At 59.4% G+C, this 19,282-nt stretch overlaps 1 protein-coding gene across 5 annotated transcripts in view; it reads right to left on the bottom strand.

Moving 5' to 3' along the window:
* NFATC2 (nuclear factor of activated T cells 2) overlaps positions 1-19,282 on the bottom strand; it is a 138,279-nt gene that overhangs the window by 48,410 nt on the left and 70,587 nt on the right. For all 5 annotated transcript variants that reach the window (XM_008250420.5, XM_008250423.5, XM_051832680.3 and 2 more), the window contains exons 4-6: positions 17,747-17,949; positions 16,483-16,655; positions 5,617-5,757 (exon numbers count right to left, since the gene is read on the bottom strand). In XM_008250420.5, the coding sequence (XP_008248642.1) occupies positions 5,617-5,757; positions 16,483-16,655; positions 17,747-17,949 (517 nt within the window). The remainder of the gene's footprint in view (positions 1-5,616; positions 5,758-16,482; positions 16,656-17,746; positions 17,950-19,282) is intronic.

Below are 19,282 nucleotides of genomic sequence, written 5' to 3'. Positions count from 1 at the left end.
CTCGCGACAGGTGACAGGAGGCTCTGCCGGCGGCCGCGCCAAGACAATCAGCCAACAAAACAAAACACCAGTCCTCTTCAAACAATTTCGGTTTCAAAGCTGAGTAACCCCGGGCAGGCCAGGCTCCAGCCTACGCCCCCACAGGACACACAGAGCCAGGGAGCGACTTGGCCAGGGCCGGGGGCCCGCATTAAGAAGGATTTACCCGCTGAAAAATTCCAAAACCCTGTGTCATGTGGGGGAACCTTCCAAAACACTGGGTCCCGCCCAGGCGCGGCGAGTCGCCCGGTGCCATGGCAACCCGGTTTCCGCTGCCACATCACTTTTATTTTTGTGTCCTTAGATTTTTTCCTGTTTTGCAATGTTTTGCTGGGACCCCCGACTCCGCCTGAGGCTGGTGGCCGGGGGCCAGGGCTCCAGCTGAAGTCAGGAACAGCCTGGCCTCCCCGCGTGAACTCTGCCTGCAAGGTTACACATTTTTTAAATTTCAGAGAACACAGAAATGGCTTTTCAGCAATGCCCGAGGAAGACAAACAAGAAAGATCCTAATTGTTCTGTTTGCCTGCTCTGTGACGTGGCCATAGAAACTATTCTGGAGGTGATGAGAAATGATAGATGCTAGGGGTCCTGCTGTCACCCACAGCGGGGCGACTCGGGGCTCCTGGTTTAACCCCTGAGCCTCAGTTTTCACAACTGTAAAATAAGTAGAATGCTGCCTGCCTCTCAGGGCCACAGGGACAACTGAGGAGGATATGTTAGGGGCCAGCGTGGTGGCACAGGGGGTAGTCCACTGCTCGTGGCACCAGCATCCCACACGGGCACCAGTTCGTGTCCCAGCTGCTCCACTTCCGCTCCAGCTCCCTGTTGGTGGCCTGGGGAAAGCAGTGAACAATGGCTCCGGTCTTTGGACCCCTGCCACCCATGTAGGAGACCTGGAAGAAGCTCCTGGGTCCTGGCATCGGTCTGGCCTGCACTGGCCGCTGTGGCCATCTGGGGAGTGAACCAGCAGATGGGAGATCTCTTTGATTCTTTCAAAATAAATAAATAAGTCTTTGTTTAAAGAAAAAAAAAAAGAGGATAGGTTCCTCCAAAGATACAAATGAGCTCCCACTAGGTCTCAAGGACTGGTCTAGGGCTGAGAACACAGCAGCAAAACCAAGCCCCTGCTGTCAGGGAACTCGGGGTCCCACACGGGAGGTCGGAGAAGCAGGACAAGTGCAGCAGCGCTGAGTGCTGCCAAGACAGCTGAGCAGGGCAAGGGGGCAGAGGCCGTCAGGACGGCAGGGGAGGCTGACCCTCCGAACACGGCTGATCAAGGAGGGCCCCCTGGAGGAGGTGACTTCTGAGCCGAGATGTCAAACAGGAGGGCTGGCATTGTGGTGCAGCAGGTCAAGCCGCTGGCTGGGACACCCACAGCCACGTCAGAGTGCCTGTCTGCGTCCTGTCTACTTTGCTCTAACCCAGCTCCCTGCTAATCAGGCTGGGAAGCTGTGTAAGATGTCCCAAGTGCTTGGGCCCCTGCCACCCATTGGGGGAGATCCAGAGGGAGTTTCTGGCTCCCAGTTTTGGCCTGGCCCAGCTCTGGCTATTGCAGCCATCTGGGGGAGTGAACCAGCGGACGGGAGATCTCTCCTCCTCCCTCTGTCGCCCCTTTAAATAACTAAGTAAATCTTAGAAAGAATGGGGGGCAGTGCTGTGGTGCAGAGGGTTAAGCCACTGCCTGTGACACAGCGTCCCTCATGAACTCCTGTTCCAAGTCCCAGCTGCTCCACTTCCGGCCCAGCTCCCTGCTAACCTGGCTGGGAAAGCAGCGGAAGATGGCCCAAAGGCTTGGGCCCCTGCACCCACGGAGGGGACCCGCATGGAGCTCTAGGATCTTGGCTTCAGCCTGTCCCAGCCCTGGCTGTTGCAGTCATTCGGGGAACGAAGATGTCTCTCTCTCTCTCTAACTCTGCCTTTCAAATAAATAAATAAATCTTCAAACAAACAAACAAACAAACAAAAAAACGAAGGGGCCGCAGCCTTGTGAAGCAAAGCCAGGCCCACGGACAGGCAGGCGTACGTGCACTGCGTGGTATGTACGCTGTATTTTAGTAAAATGCTCAGAAAATGAGAGCACTCGGAGAAGAACGCACAGGAGCAGCCCGGAGGCCCGGGTGTCTGAGGACAGACACGAGGCCGGGGAGCAAGGGGAGGGGTGGAGGCTGGGAGCCGAGCGAGGGGCCGAGGCCAGATCACACAGGCTCTGCAAGTCGTGAAAAGACTTAAAATAGAAGTAAAAATAATAGAATAGCCGTTATTATTACTGCTGCTATAAATAAGACAGCACTTTCCAAAACACGAGGCCCGCTGCTCGCGGGAGCCCCGCGCTGGCCTCTCCTGCTGCTTTTCCACCGGTCTCCAATTTGTCATCTCGCTGCAGCACGAGCTGCCAAGTCCGTTTTCGTCCACGGCTATAAAAAGCCCGCTGGAGCGGGCGGTGCCGATGACCCAACGCGGGCCTAAGATTAGCCCAGGAGGCTGTCACCTTCCCTTAATGTGAGCAGCAGCTGGGATTCCCCTTGCTTGGAAAACTTCAAGTGTTCCACCCACCCCGCGGCGCCCCTGCTGGCCACGGTGGCCATGGAGATGGGAACGGGGATGCGTTTTGGAAAAAAAGAAGTTGAGCAACAGGGATTCCCCCTGCTGAAGGCGGCTGGGCCGGGCCGAGCGCTCCCGAGGTCAAAAGAGCAGGACAGGCTCCTGCAAGTGCAAGGGGTCCCCTTGCCGGACCCCCTCCCCCTCGGCAGGAACCCTCCCCCACACTTCTCCAGCACCAGGCTCAAACCCACCGCCCTGAGATGGCTGAGGCCGATCAGCGCTGGGCTGGTCTTTTCCCAAGCAGGTCTCAGCCCGCAGCTGCACGGACCGGCTGTGCAGTGTGCCCGGGGTCTCTGAGCGTCTCTGTGCTCGGAGGCCCACCATACAGGAGCAGGAGGGCAGTAGCTGTCGCCAGGAACCCGATCAGCCCCTCGCATTGGGCGCGCAGAGGGAGACCTGGCCCACCGCTTCTCGTTACTACGGTTGGTGGCCTTCAACTTCTCTCAGTTGCACAGCATACGTTTGGCTCCCCTTGGTCTTTGCACAGCCAAAACCCAGCAGCAGCAAAAGCTAACGTTTATGAGCCTGCCCTGCTGTGCCGCACACAGAGAGCCCAACCTGGAAGATCTCAGCCATCGCCTGCCCTCACGGGGTAGGGACATTGTGCAGGGCGTCTTACAGACGGAAAGGCTGGGTCAGGGAGGCGGAGCGACCCACGCTGGCGGCCACAGCGACTAAACGCAGAGCAGGATCCGAACTCGGGCCTTCCGACGGCAGCAGTATGGCTGGCCAGGGCAGGGCCTGCGCAGGGATGGCGCCGGGAGCCCAGACAACCAATGCTCCCCGGTGCAATCTCATTTTACAAAGAGGGAAACTGAGGCACAGGGAGACTGAACAACGGGCGGGGCTGGACACTGCCTGTGGACGCGTCCCTGGCCCCTGACAGAGACCGAGCTGTCCACCTGGTTTGGGAGGGGGCCAGGGAGAGGAAAGGGGCCCGCCCACAGACACGGCGGCATCACAGGAGCTGTGGCTGCGACTTCCTGCGATGCTCAGCTCTCCAGAGCCGAGGCCAGCTCTGCCTCTTCTTCCCTTCGAGAGGCAAACGTGCGAAACGTCTCGAGAAACGCAAAGAACGGAAGCAACTGAGCGCCACTCATCCACTCATCCACTCATTCGTTCATTCACCAACTCACTCAACAGACGCTTCCTTGATGCCTCTGGGCAGCGCCGAAGAGCGTGAGTTCCCAGGACACTTGGCAGCTGCTGGCTCCGAGCCACTGCGCCCGCGGCACGGCCCCGCCCCAGCCCCCCCCCTGCTAGCTGTGTCAACCTGGACGGCGGCGCCAAGGTGTGTGCCCCTCGTCAGTATCTTCCCTTCGCCGTCCGCGGACTTCCTGGGAAAGCCAGCAGGAGGCCAGCCACACGGCTTCCCGGTCTGCAGAGGCAGCAAAGCCGGAGAGGCTCTGTCTACCCGGTCACTGCCATGCCACGCCTCCCTCCGGCTCAGGAACTTCCCGTGAGTCCCCGTCACCTCACCCCTGCCCAGGCCAACCCAAAGCCATGTCTGTCCCCGGCGCTGGGAGACCCCATCCTGGCTGCTCATCCAAGTGCATTTCCTGGTGCCGATCAGCCTCGCTGCCTCTCGAGAGTCTAGCAAGTCCTTCCCCCAGAGGGCAGCGCACAGGGGCCACCACTGGGGACAGTGAGCCCTCCCCAAGCGTACGAAGAGATTCAGAGCGGCCCACGGCCCTGGAATCCACTGCACCACCACGGCCCGAACGCTAGGCATGGCGAGGGAGGAGAGGATTCACTGGGCACTAACTGTGCGCCGGGCACCGTCACAGGTGCTCAACACGCGAGGAGGCAACCTCACGCCCGCCCCAGGAAGCAGGCGGGCATCGCCCTCATCACACGGACGGACAAGGCAGCCCTGTCCTGCGACCTGCCCCAGGTCACAGCTTCAGAAAGCAATGGCATCAGGGTTCAAGCACCAGCAGCCTGGGTTGAAAGCTTGAGTTCCTATCTCATGGACGAAGGCAGCACATTTGCTCCCCACTGAGAGGCTTCTCTCAGCACACAGCTGGAAGCCAACAGGGGGGTCGGCTCAGGAAAGCACTACAAACCCACAGGACAGCACGCAGTACACCTGCTTGAAATCGGGTCCTCAAAGAATATCCAAAACTTGGACAAATGCCAGTGATGCGCCACCATTCACAAAACAGGACTCAAGTATGGGTACAAGAAGATTTCAGCATAAGCCAGGCCTGTGCTGGCTGGGTTAGCCCTTTGAGGCAAAGCAGGGAGGGGCCGGGCCTCTGCTCCCCTCCACAGGTGACACCCCTTGGGCCTGACCTGGTGGGAAGCACAGGTGGAGGACCCACGGGACCTCAGGCTCCCATCCTGCCCCTCCCCGCTTGGAACCTCTAGCCTGCAGACAAGTGCTTCCCCACCAGGGGCAGTCTTGCCCCCAGGGCACAGTTCTCAGTGCCGGGAGACACTTTTGGTGACCCCCACCTGAGCAGTGCCACCGGCACCAGGTGGGGAGAGGCCAGGGGCAGTGTCACAACAAGGCTTCGGTCCACAATGCCCACAACGCCAAGGCTGTGAGTGCAGTCATGGACCCTTCAAGCCCAGAAAGGCTGGCTGATTTGCCCAAGGTCACACAGCAAGCACGTAGCAAAGTCAAGATTCTAACCCAGGACAATGAGGGCCAGCATGTGCCCACTGAACCACCATTTTGATTGCCCTTCCTTTGTGATAAGAGAAAAAAGTTTACAAAGTTGGCCTTGCTCTTAGGGAAAAAATAATTTTAAAAAAAGTTGAGGGGGACGGACAACCATCAGAATTACCCAGGGTCAGTTAAAATACATTACAGCCCATGTAGTGGTCAACTGCACAATCGGCAAAGACCCAGGGAGCAAAAGAGCTGGGTATAAAATTCTACACCGTGGGATCTACCGATGGGTACGAAAAAGAGACAGCCACTTCTGCACGGCTCCAGAGGACAGAGAGAGAGCTCAGAAAGCCACTGACCGGTGGTCTTCTCAGTAAACACGACTTTGGACTCGGCCGTAAAGTTCTGTCCAGTGAGGATCATCTGCTGGCCCCCGTAGACCAGGCAGCTGTCGGTGTCTTGTCTCTCCACCATGGGCAGCTCGTGGGCGGATCGCTGGGCTGAGGGGAAGAGAAAAAGAAAGGCAGTGGGGTGAAGGGGGGGCTCTGCTCTGAGGAGGCGGGCAGTGGTCCAGCTGCAGCTACCCACGTCCGCCCGCCACCCGTTGTCATGGCAACTGCAGAGCTGTCCCATGGAAGACAAGCCCTACGTTCCCGTAAAAGCGCCCCAAGTGACCCTAGCTCATTTCATTTTAGTGACACATTTTGTTTTCAAGAATCAAGGAATGAATGCTTGTTCCCAGGGAGACTTTTTTTTTTTTTTTTAAACGAGATGGGCAAATTGAAATTTTTGTATGGTTTCCTTTCAGTGTTTTCTCTCTCTACATTCAGCGTCAGCACCACACCAGCTCAAATTTGGCCCTGCTCCTGGAAGGCTTCGGACATGCTCACTCCTGAATTCATCTGTGACCTGAACACGGCCTGTAAGCCGGCACAGTCTGCACCCCACGGGCTCATCTCCAGAACTCTCCCTCCCTCACTCTGCTCTGGCCATGGTCTCTGAACCACCTGGCACACTCCAACCCTTGAGCACCTGCGTGTGTGAGTCCCACGTGGCTCTCCCCTCCTGGCTGCTTCCCCAAGAGGTGCCCTTAACCCTATCCCCTCTGCCTCCACCTCCCGACCCCAGACACAATAGCAGGACCAGCCCCGTGTGTCTGTCTTTGCAGCCTTTATCCTGTTACGACTGGTTTATCTTCTGTCCTCTCTCCCGCCACACACTCACTACAACGGATGCCCCAGGAGGGAGGGGGCCTACTTGGTGCACTGCCTGCTGGGAGCCCAGCACCAGGACTCGCGCTGGGGACGCCGTAGGAGGAGCACAGGAGGGCGGGCACTGGATACAGATCTACAATAGGTGCTCAGTATCTGAAAGACGGAAGCACAGGGCAGCCTCGTGCTGCCCACGTCACCAGACTGGTGCACAGACGCTCACGGCACCCCTCGCAGGAAGGAAGTATGAAAATTACTCACACTTGACTGCAGAGAAAACTGGAGCTGAGACTCAGGGCGCAGGACAAGGCCTGGCCTGGACCCTCGCACCCAGCCCTGCCCAGCCCTGAGCCCGGTCACTTAGCCACCCTCCCCCTCCAAGTTCCCATCCGCGGGGCAGGCATGCTGCAGGGACGATGGAGACCCTCCCCAGGTACCTTCCCAGGCGGGGCAAGTGAGGCACAGGTCCCAGTCCCAGCCCCGGCCCCGCCCCCAGAGCAGGGGCCTGCAGGCGGGGCCGCCCCGAGTGAGTCATTTTGAGCTCCTGGCTTTCCTCCCAGAGCTCAGGGAACTGGGCCGAGGGCCAGCTCTGCTCATGCCAGGGGCCTGCGGGCCTCCCTATCCGGGAGCCGAGGCAGCAGCCGCGGGAGGCCCAATGCGACCCCTCCGCTCCGGGCCTGCCTCCGGCTGCCCTGGGCTGCGGGGCCACGTTGGCGGAGCAGAGATGTCGTGCGCCAGCCCAGAGGCTGCCTCACTCTTCACCTGGACACTGCAACCCAGCTGCTGCCGACCTGTGCCGCCGCGAGGGGCTGCGGGTTCTGGGTCCACGCCAAGGCTGTCCCAGCAGCTGCCCAGGGCTCCCATGGGGGCTCCGTGATGAGGCCTCGCTTTCAGCATGGGGGTTGGGGGTGGCGTCCTAGCTGGGCTGCCACGGATGGAGACTGGCAGTGCAGACAGTAGCCGCAGGTCTCGGCTTCGGATGAAGCTGGGGGGTCGCCGGGGCTTGGGGCGCGGGGGGTGGGGGATGGCCAGAGCCACGCCTCCCATTTTACAGGTGGAAAGCTTGAGTCATGGCTCCTGGGCGAGCCGGCCGAGGGCTCGCAGCCAGCGGGCCAGGGACTGGACGGGCTGTGAGCTCCCCGCGCGGGGCGGGCGGCTGCTGTGTGAATCACTGCTCGCTGCACTCCCTGCAAAGCCTGGGATCCAACCCCTGCCAGCCTGGCACTGCCCACTCCTCACCCGGAGGAGAACTTGTTTTTCATGAAAATTTAAAGAGACAGAACTGAGAGGGGTGAGGGCGCAGACGGGTTCCCTATCTGCCTTTATCCAACTCCAACAGCTCTGGAGTTCTGTGTGCGGCAGGCTGAGCGCTTTTCAGTTCTCAGCTGGCTGTCACGGGCACCGCCAGGCAGGGCCCATGGCGCTGTCACCGCAGGAAGACACCCTGACGGGCTGCTTGGGCTGTGGGGTCAGGAAGCCTGCACCCGCCACCTCCCTGCTGTGTGGCTCGGGGCAAGTCACTGCACCTCTCTGGGTCGCAGCACCGGCCCTCCCCGCGCGGTGCAGGAGCTCCCCTGCGGAAATACAAAGGCATTCCAAGCCCCTGGGAGCATGCGATTAAAAGAGAACCTCGTTTTGGTGCAGAAGGTTTTGCCATCCACGCACAGTTGGGTTTTTTCCCCTCCATGGAACCTGAGCCGTACTCCAAGTTTGCAGACCCCGGCGGCCATGGTTTCTCGAAGTGTTCCCTAGGTTGTCTGCTGGAGGAGGACTTGATAAAAATGCAGACGCCCAGGCCACAGCCACCGGGCCCCCACTCTTAGGCACATTTGCATCCGAACAAACCTTCTAGGTGACTTACTACACACACACACACACACACACACACACACACACACACACGTGTTTAAGAGGCCACCTGAGGACAGGGGATCTCCTCTGGGCAGGCCCCAGTCCCAGGAGAGCCCCGAGGCAAAGCAAAGGAATCCAATTAGCCTCTGAAAGAGGAACTGCAGGGCCAACAGCAGCAACAGGACCCCCACCCCCACCCCCACTCTCAGCCGCTCTCTGAAGCAGCCTGCAGCTCCTGCTAACCGGGTGACACTGGGGGGTCCCTCAGGAAGCCCGCTGGGACCCCCAGGCCTGTGCCCGCCCCCTGCCCCCCGCCCCCGTGAGCCCTCACCGACTCTCCCTCCTTGCTCCTCTGGAGACCCCCGGGCAATCGGCACCCTTGGCCTACAGGTCTCTAACCAGACCCTGAGCGAGCCTGGAGGGCTTGCGTCTGGCCTGGGGGGTGGGAGGTGGGGGTTGGGGGCAGAGCGGCCTCCAAGCCAGCCCATCTCCCAGGAATGCCCTCCAGGCCCCGGCTTCTGGCCCAGCAGAGAGCGACTTGGGGCCCTGGTATTTTACGAGCTCTGACCCACAGGGCGCTGTTGGCTTACCCAGCCTGCGAGCTTTCACTGGCAAGAGCCTGGCGGCAGAGCAGCAGCCCCTGCAAGGGGGCCAAGAACCACAACCCACTGAGAGAGCCCAGAAGCGAGGCAGGCGAGGCGGGTGGGAAACTCACTGCAGCAGAGCAGGGGTGGGCGCCAGCCCTGCACACGAGGCCTGCAGCATCCAGGCACCGCCATGCCAGCTTTGTCTGTTTGTCTGTATTCACACGGACGCACTGGGAGGTGCCCTAGGGTCCTGGATGAGCAAAGATGCTGCAGCGTGGCCGCCCAAGTTCAAAGCCCAGCTCAGTGACACCTGGGCGCTGGGGCGTTGGCCAAGTCTCGGCCTCTCTCCACGTCTCCCGTCTCCTCTCTGGATGGAGAAGCGCCCCCGCCCAGGGCCGCCTGCAGGGGCACAGAGGCCGCGCACAGGAAGGGCCGGCATCACTGGTGCTCAGGAAGTGTTTCTGTTGCTGAACCCCCAGTCCACAAAGCAGGGGTGATCCCCATCGTGGAGCCGGGGACACGGAGCTTGGCACAGGGGGTGGGGGTGGTTCCTGGGGGCTCACAGCAGCACACCCGGTGTCAGGGGGATCTGGACTCAGACCCCGGAACTCCACGGCCCCTACTGCTACCCGAGACAGCAGTAGGGGCCCAGGTCGTCGCTCTGGCGCCACACCAGCCGCAGCGCCCTGGCTGCTGGAAGGCCCTGTCTCTGTATCAGGTCTCCGTCCTTGGCTGCGAGCCTGGCCCAGTGAGACCTGCCTCAGCCCAGGATGTGGTGCTGACTCGGGCCTCGCCTGGGAGGGGCCATGGGCAGCGATCGGGGCCTCGCATCCACACTGGATGTCCCTGGATCTTCCCTGGGAGGTGTGTGGGATGGGGTGGGGTGGGGTGGGGTGGCGAGGGGACACCAATTCTCCCGTCTTGTGGGGCTGGTCTCCATGAGGGGCACAGGAAGGTGGCTTGGGGTGGGCAAATGCACAGATCTGCAGTACATGAGACCACCTTTTAGCTGTGGAACTCAGGGACCTCGGCTTACTCACACGGGAAATGGGGCAGCAGTAGCCACCCCATGACATGTCACGTCCTGACCCAGCCATCCTCAGAGCACAGGTGCAAGGTGGGAGCTCTCGCTTTCTCTCCTGGCCAGACTGACACTCTACCACCCACAACAGGCCAAGGGGCAGCGTCCTCCGGAGAATTCCCCAACACCTGCACGGAACCTGGCCTCCCCACCGGATGAGCTTCCAGCGGCTGGGGTTGGGCCACGGGGCCCCTGCACTTCCGGAGACCCGGCTGCTCCACCAGGGCAGCACAGGCGCCTTGCTCACTGCTCACCGGGCACAGGCCGCTGGCTCAGGGACCAGCTCTCAGCACGGCCTCTCAAGGTTATCATGAGGATGGAGATGAGCGAAGGATGCCTCAGAAAGTCGGTGGGAAATGGAGTTACCACGAAAGTTGGTTTTGGGGCAAAAATCTTTGAAATTGATCATGTTTGTTTTTTTTTTTTAATAATACGCATTTCCCATGAACTTTCTGAAAACCCCTCATAGGCATGGATTTCCAAAGTTTTTGACCAGGATTGGCGCTGTGGAATAGTGGGTAAAGCTGTTGCTTACAACACCGGCATCCCACCTGAGCGTAGGTTCAAGTCCCGGCTGCTCCACTTCCAATCCAGCTCCCAGCTATGGCCTGGGAAAGCAGTAGATGATGGCCCAAGTGCTTGGGCCCCTGCACCCATGAGGGAGACCTGGATGAAGCTCCTGGCTCCTGGCATCAGCCTGGCCCAGTCCAGCCCATTGCAGCCATTTGGGAAGTGAACTAGCAGATGGAAGCTCTCTCTCTCTCTCTCTCTCTCTCTCTAACTCTGCCTTTCAAATAAATAAAACAAATCTCTTTAAAAAAATGAGTTTGGCACAGCGGGTGTAGCCCCTTTCCAGTCACGGGACAACAGGCAACGTGTTCCGCTTCTGAGTGCCTCAGTCTTCCCGTCTGTAAAATGGCAGCACAGACCCTGCCCGTCTGTAACGCGGCAGCAGAGACCCCGCCCGTGGCGCTCCTCCGGGGACTCAGGACAACACAGCAGGAGCTGGACGCGGCAGGTGGTGGGTAACTGCTGCTTTCCTCCACCCTGCCTGTCCTTCGCATTTCGTATCTTCCTTGGTCCAGTGCTATGTGCTAGGCACTGTGCTAAACAGTTAAAAGCAAGAAATCACTTCATGCCCGTCTCCCACCTGGAGCCCAGGGCCTCCCGCTGCACTCGGGGTGAAACGCAAAGTCCCCGGCTTGGTCTCCAAGCTCCTCCTGCCCTCCCCATGGCCCTCACCTGCTCCTCACCGTCTCCCTGGCTGCCTTGCTGTTCCCCGCCAAGCTGATCCCCGCCTCAGGGCCTTTGCACGTGCTGCAGCCCGCCCTTGGCCCCTCCTGCCACCCCTCCCCGACACAGGTTAACCTGCTACCTTCAGAGGGACTCCCCCGGTCACCACTACAGGGTCACTGCCCCTTCATCCCCAAGCCACCGACGCACGGTCCTCATCTCTGTCACTTTGCTCTGTATCAAACGCCACCCTCGCTCGCTTGCTATTTCTGTCTTCCCACTAGAACGTGGCCCCTGTGCGAGCAGGCACTGGCCTTGCTGGTGGCTGCTCCCTCAGGGCCTCGGTGGAGCGTGTCTGTCACTCTGCAAGCACGGTTCTAGTGGAAGCAACACCCGTGAGGAGGACCCCGAGGAGGGTGCAGGCGGGATCCGCACACGGCGGGAACCAGGGAAGCTGACAAGCTGCTGCCCGGCCTCGCTGAGGCTCCAGGCTTGGCCACCGTCTCCCTCCCGAGCTGTCCTGGGACAGCGCAGTGGGGCCCAGAGGGAGGGTCGGCACCGCTGAGGGCTTTCAAAGCTCCGGCATCAGGAGGCGGCAGGTGGGACAATGCAACCGACTCGCCCGGGGGGAACCGGTGGTGCCTGACCCGGCCTCATCCCTGCATGAGCACCCTGAGGTCATCACCCAGAGCCAACGTTTCTAGAAGAACCTGCAGACAGATGTCAACCCCAAGGCCCATACCCTGACAGTCAGCCATGAAGCCACAAGCCACCAACAGCAAAGACCATCCCTGCACGAGTCTCCCACGGCCACGCTGTGCGCCATGTACGGAGCCCCAGCAACGCACGAGATTGCAACAGGCCTCTCCCCAAGGCAGACACGCGGCCCACGGCACGGGAAGACGGGGTCGTGCCATCAGCGTTCAATGAAAAGCACGCGAGATCCCGGCTTAGGCGGGCTGCGAGGGCTGCAGCGGAGGCGCCCCTGGTTCCAGCTATGAGCAAGGGTCCGGCACCTGCCTACGCCCTGGTCAAGGGCAAGATGACCCAGAACGTGCATCGGCGCCCACACGCTCACCGTGACCCAGGGGTTCGCCCAAAAAAACACTCACAGCAGCTGTGTCCCTAACACCAGACCACAAGACCGACCCGACCGCCTGCCTCAGCCACACAGCGCGACACAGGAGCGGAGCCACGGGGCCACAGCCCGGCCCCCAGGGGCATGCAGTGTGCAGTTCCGTTCCACCACGTTCTCGGGCGTGGACAGCTAGCAACGGTGATAGAAATCAGAACATCAGTACGTGCAATTGTCAAAACTCACTGACCAAACACAATCTGTGCAACCTGCCACATCTTAATTACAGTTCAGAGAGAACACGTGGGTCAGAGAGAGAGAGAGAGAGAGCGAGCAGGTGAGACATCAGCCACTGTGGACCTCTGAGAAGTCCTGTGCCCAGGGCCGGTCTCGGGGGTGGGTCCCGGGCATCAGCATCCCTTCCCTAAGCCCCCAAGCGGTTCCATCACACAGCCCCCTTGGAGAGCCTGTGACCTGCTGGAGGGGACAGTGCAGACAAAGGCCGTGGGGAGCTGGGCGCGGGCAGCCAGGGAGCCAGCTGCAGAGATGGAGGGGGGTGGAGGCTGTGGCTCCCTCCCCCACACCGCATACCCAGCCCATCCCAGGGGTCCTCCTGGATGGGAGGGGGTACAATGAGCCCACCCTCGCCAGAGACAGAGAAGCAGGCAGAGCGACACGGAAAAGGCAGGCACAGGGAGAGCCAGGCCAAGAGCTGAGAGCGAGGCGGGGACAGCTGCTCCCGCAGAGCCGCCAGATCCGGGAGGCGACAAGCCCTCTCTGATGCTTGAAGCGCCCCTCCCCCGGAGGGGGTCATCAGTTGGGACCCCGTGGGAAGCTGACTCCAGGAGGAAGCAGGGGCTGGCGTGGCCACCTCTGGAAGCTGGGGTGGGAGCGAAGAACCCGCAGGAACCCGGGGCAGGGCACCCAGCACACCGCCTGCAGCCACCTCTCAAGGCGCTGGGAAAGTGAGGCTGTTCCCGCAGGCCCCGGCTCTGCTCCCCGGAGCGTCCTCTGCCCGGGTGGGAAGGGGCACAGGCAGCACCCAGTTGGGGGAGACCGTGGAAGGATCCAAGCAGCCCTCCCGGGCGCCCGGGAAACACCAGCAGGGCCCCCCCGGTAACAAGACCCCGGGCGGGAGCCGCCAGGGAGCCCAGCCCGTCCGCGCCAGTGAGCCTGCACCCCGAGCAGGCAGTGTGGACAGACGTTAGGAAGCTGCGTGTCCAGCAAAGCCAGGCGGGACCGCTCGTCGCTGCTTCCTGCTTCCTCCTGCCAGAGTCAGAGATGAGATATAAAAGCCACCTCCGCCGTGACTAAGGCAGCCTGGGGTAAGAAGCAGCCCACTCACGGATTCATCCATAAATATTTACGTTACCATCCTGTGTCACTACACGCCAGCGGCTGAGTGCCACCACACTCAGGACGTCTCCCCACGCAGTCCACAGTAGGTCAAGCAGTCGGTAAATATTTGTGAAGGGGCCAGCATTTATGGCACGGCAGGTAAAGCCGCCGCCTGCATCCCTCCATGGTTCGAGTCCCGGCTGCTCCACTTCTGATCCAGCACCCTGCTACTTCACCTGGGAAAACCGTGAAAGATGGCCCAAGTGCTTGGGCCCCCGCACCCACGTGGGGGACCAAGATGAAGCTCCCGGCTCCTGGCTTCGTCCTGGCCGAGCCCTGGCCACTGCAGCCATCTGGGGAGGGAACCAGCGGACGGAAGACCTATTTCCACCCCACCCCACCCCCGCCTTTCTCTCTGTAACTCTGCCCTTCAAATAAACAAACAAATAAATAAAGTGGCGCCACCAGGCACAGGGCTAGAAAAACAGAACAGAGGAGGAGACAGAAACCACGGCGGGAGGCAGAGGGACGACCGGCAGCTCAGTGTGGCGTTACCGGGGTGGGTGGTGCGACAGAAACCAAAAGGAGAAGGTGCTGCCCAGAACGAGGAAGCTGGAGCCTCGGCCTCCTCCCTGCCGGCCCAGCGGCTGAATCACTCGCCGAGAAAGCCTCAGCTTCCTGGTCTGCCAGCCGAGGGGCTGAAGCAGCCAAACGCACGCTACAAGAAAAGCCTCAGGATTTGCAGGGTCCAGACGACTTTCCAACGCCTCTAAGAGCCAGCAGGACGCGCACGCGGCTCAGCGGGGATCCTCCAATCTCAGATCGCCACCAGCTAAGTGGACTCGAGGAACCAAAGAAACACAGAGGACACAGGCTTGTATCAAGCAAGGACCACAGCCCTGCCCGGGGAGTGAGCCCCTAGCCAGCAAGGGTGGTACCGTCTCTGCTCAAACCCCCGCCCACACACACACACCCTGGATCACTGATCAAGAGCTCTCTCCCAAAAACATCGTGAGGTGTTCAAAACCAAAGCCGGGGCGGGACAGTGGCCATGTGTTTGGGGAACCGGCGAGGCCCGCCAAGCCGGGCAGGGCAGCGCAGCGCGGGGGACTTCCAGCAACTCTGCACCGTTGTGGTTCGCAGCACTCATTGCAAGCAGCGCCCGGATCTTTGTGCTGCAAGCCATGCGGATACGGCTCCAGTGCGTCCTAAAAGGTTCACATGCAGGAGGCGTGGTCCCCAGTGGTGGTGGCGTTGGGAGGTGGCAGAACCTTGAAGTGGGATCAATGCACGTGGCCAACCACTTGGGAAGGGGTGCACGCTGGGCTCACGGAGTGAGCCAGTGCCAGCGACAGGCAGTCAGCAGACAGCACCAGCCTGGAGCCTGAATCTCTCTGGATTGCCGTCCTACTCCGCCACCTCCTGCCGGGATGCACCTGCTAGGCTGCAGCCCAGGGCCCTCACCAGAGGCCGAACGAATGGGGCTGTCCAATCTTAGGCTTTCAGGCTCTACAACTGTGAGCTCAACAAACCTCTTCGGCTTATAAAGGAGCCAGCCGTGGGCATTTGGGGAGAGCAGTGGGAGAGGCATGCAGGCTCCCGAGAGCACACACAGGCACCAGCTCAGCCTGCCCTGCAGCCTCACTGGCAGAGCCCCTCAGCTTGTTTCCAAAGACCAGGCGAGACCCAGAGAAGGGTGCACCCAGCCGCCCTGCGGGCGTCCAACCCGCGAGGGCCCTGCTACCTCTTCTCTCCTGGAGCAGTCACAGACAGCAGGGTAGGTGGGGGATGTGTCCTCCCCTCCTCGAACTACACCCAGCCCCCTTCTCTCCTTCCTGTCACCTCTGCAGGAAGCTGACTTTGTGACAGTTACAGTAAAATGTCCAGTAAAAACAGAAAAAAAAAATTCTGAACCATCAGTTTTAACCTGGAACATAACAGCACAAAACATTCTTAGGAAAGAGAACTCCAAAGTAACAAACAGTTTTTGTTTCTAGAACAACGTTAACGTTTTTCTCCTGTATGCTTTTTAACTTCTACGCTTTCAACCACTGAGCAGACAGTAAGCCTCGTCACTTCGAATTACAGAAACTAAGAACAAAACTGCTGCAAGAGGCGCCGAGGTGTGAACGCAAGGCTGTGGCTATTCTGAAACCTGGTGGGATTGAGCCAGGCTTCTCGCAGAACCTTCCCGAAGGGCCTGTCTCGGCCACTCCCTCCCGGATCCTGAAAAGCCGCTGCAACCTTCCAGCCCTTTACTTGCCAGACCGGAAGCTGGCGAGCGTGGAGAGGAGTCGCACTCCTCTGCAGACCCCCAGCAGCCGGCACAGCGCCCGAGCCCTGAGCCTAGCAAACCGAGGGTGGGGCGTGGCACAGCTGCAAGAGCCATCAACTCAGCCAAGGCTCAGACACCTGCCCTCTCGCTCCTGGTCATGGACACCACTTACTCCCTCTTCATCTGTAAAGTGGGCACAGTGACACCAGCACTGTCAGGAGCCGCTGTGAATATTAACGAGCTCCTGCACACGGAGCGCTTTGCACAGCGACTCGCAGACTCAAAGCTCCAAGAGGAGCACCACATTTATAAACGTTGCAAATCTTCTCGACAAAGCTGTGGGCTACTCGCTAGCTGTATGATTTTTAAAACTTCCTGTAAGGCCACAAAACCCTCCACAAGGCAACAGAAGCAGAGAAAACCCTTACGTGGCCCTTGGGCCAGATTATACCCTGGGGGGGGGGGGGACGGCGCGGACACTCGCCGGCCACCCTGGGCGCCCTGTTCCCCCCAGCGTGGGAGCTCACGGACGGGATGCTTCGCACAAGAGGACCCAGCCCAGCACCCGACTTACAGCACTCGATGGGGTTGGACGCCGTCTGCAAGGAGACGATCCTGCCGCTGGCCTCGGGGATGTGCACCCGGAACACGAGCCTCACCCGCGTGTTCTTCCTGCCGATGTCCGTCTCACCCTTGCGCAGCTCGATGTCGGCGTTGCGGAGTTTCAGGATCCCCGCACAGTCGATGCTGCGGGAGATGGACAGCCCCGTTTATAAGGGACCCCCTAAATGAGCAGGATCGATCCGCCACAGACCCAGCTTGGGCAGCTGGCGGCCACAGGGGGACACCGCAGTACGCCGAGGTGGCGTAAAACCGCCTTCCAAAGCAACCAGAGAGGTTCCCCAGGGGGAAGGTGCCTCTCTGGGGAGGCTTCTCGTCCCAACTCCTCTACTCTCTAAAGCATCTGAAAACACCCAGTGTGCAGCTGGTGGACTGCACGGCGGCGGAGGGCAGCGCTTCTACAGGAAGTCCCCGGCTTGGGTAAGGGACCCTGGCTGGGTGAGAAACCTCCGGGTGAGCAGGAAGCGCATGCTGGGGTTTAAAACAAAAGGGGCCAAGGCCAGCCGCCGGGTCTTGGCGGCCCAGGAACAAGCCGAGAGTGACGAAGCAGAGATGGAAGCCAGGGACACCCGCAATGCACACGGACGCGGTTCAGGAGTTCTGTGTAGGATTCTCGCATTTTCCTGTTGTGTTTGGCTTTATTTTTTCATAAAAAGGCTTTTTAACCCCAGAATGTGTGTGCAGTGTTTTCTAAATGTTAGCCATAACCATATTAGCTTTCTGAGCATGGCCATTCTGCATAGTTAATAATTTCTCTAGGTCAAGTGCAATTTTTTTTAATGTAATGGAATTCGAAGCAACAGAATTCAACAATTTTTGTTTTTTCTTCAGCATTGATTGAAAATATTTTCATATAAAACTTTCTAAACAGGGGCCAGTGCTGTGGCACAGGGGGTAAAGTCATCGCCTGCAGCGCTGGCATCCCACATGGGTGCTGGTTCGAGTCCCGGCTGTTCCACTTCTGGTCCAGCTCTCTGCTGTGGCCTGGGAAAGCAGTAGAAGACGGCACAGTGCTTGGGCCCTGCACCCATGTGGGAGACCTGGAAGAAGCTCCTGGCTTCAGCGTGGCCCAACCCCAGCTGCTGCAGCCATCTGGGAAGTGAGGTAGCCAACGGGGAACAGAAAGCTCTAAAGCAGAGATCACCGCGGGCACTCACAGACCAGAGCCGCCGCCGGGCGCCCGGACTTCCCTCCCCAGCGCCATCCCCGGCCCTTACGTGGCCCTCATGTTGTTCTTGGGCTCCAGCGGGATCTCCAGGACTTTGGTGTTGCCCACGATCTTCTCGTAGCTGGTGGTGGTGACGGTTTTCCCCGTGATCCGGTGCACCTGGTAGAAGGCGTGCGGCTTGAGAATGCGCTCGTCGGCCGTCCCGATGAAGATCTGCAGCCCCAGGGGCTTGTTCTCCATGTAGCCGTGCAGCTGCGGGGACAAGACAGCAGAGTGGCGCACACGCAGGGCGACACACACGCCGCGTGCGGGCAGCAGCCAGGGCACGGCCGCCACACTGTTCAGAGGAGGCCGTGATGGCCGGCCAGAGGGACTGCCCTGGTAAGTTACATGATCCCTGCTGAAAACAGGTTATTCAGCAGCCGTGGGAAGGAATGCAGTAGGTCAGAACAGCACTCATGGAGAAAGAACTGGAAGTGATGAGGGTGGGCACCAGCCAGGACGGAAAGAACAAACTCAGACCTCAGCAACGGCTGCCCGGGGTGAGAGGAACAAAGAACTTTCACTTCTTAAAGGACAATCAGCCGACGAAGAAAGTTTGAGTTTAAAATTAAAAAAAAAAAAAAAGATCACCATTTAAGTCAAGACAACCGAAGACCGGAGGAAAACGTGGGCCACATCTCAACAGGTGAAAGACGAACCGAGACAATCGCCTCCAGGTGAGTGAGGGGCAGACAGAGGCCCGGTCACCCCGCTCGAGGTGGAGCCTCCAGGCCCAGTGCTCTCCTGAGATCATACCGGGTCTCCCTCACAACTAAACTGTCCCCTCTTAGAAGGTAGGGGCGCTTGTCTGCTTCACTGGACACACAGTCTCCCGCACTGGACTGATGCCTGGCAGGTGGTGGTCATTCGAGGATATTGTTTGCTGAATGAATTCATAAAGCCATCCAACAGAAAAATGGGCAAGATATTTGAACAGGCAGTTGAGAGAAAAATCACAGATCGCCACTACAGGAAAGATGTTCAGTTTGACTTCTAAACAGAAAAATTTTAAATTACACAGCTATGAAACAGCAGTTCTCACCCATCAGATGGGCACCCATTTTAAGGTAGAGGTCTATGAACTGGCCCGGAATGATCTAGAACAGAGAACAGCACTGTGTAGGAAACTACATGCAGCATGAGGCAAGTTATAAACAATGCAGAATGCTTTCCGTCCATCCACTGATGCACACGTATATGCAATAGGAAAAGGTGTGGAAGGATGCGCTCCAAACTGATGACAGAAGGATCGCCTCTAGGGATGGAGGAGCAGCTCCAGATTGAGAAGGTGGTCAAAGAGCACTGTGAGTTTGCAACCCATGGGGGATTTAATACTGGGACTGAGAATACACATTTAGGGAGCAGTGGGCTAAGCCTCTGCCTGTGGCACTGGCATCCCAAAGGGGCACATGTTCGTGTCCCAGCTGCTCCACTCCTGATCCACCCTCTGCTATGGCCTGGAAAAGCAGTGGAAGATGGCCCAAGTGCTTGGGACCCTGCACCCATGTGAGAGACCTGGAAGAAGCTCCTGGCTCTGGATCGG

Source organism: Oryctolagus cuniculus, chromosome 11 (assembly GCF_051225735.1).
Source record: "Oryctolagus cuniculus isolate XC-2025 breed Fujian yellow rabbit chromosome 11, ASM5122573v1, whole genome shotgun sequence".
NCBI lineage: Eukaryota > Metazoa > Chordata > Mammalia > Lagomorpha > Leporidae > Oryctolagus > Oryctolagus cuniculus.
This window is presented reverse-complemented; position numbering and strand designations above follow the sequence as displayed.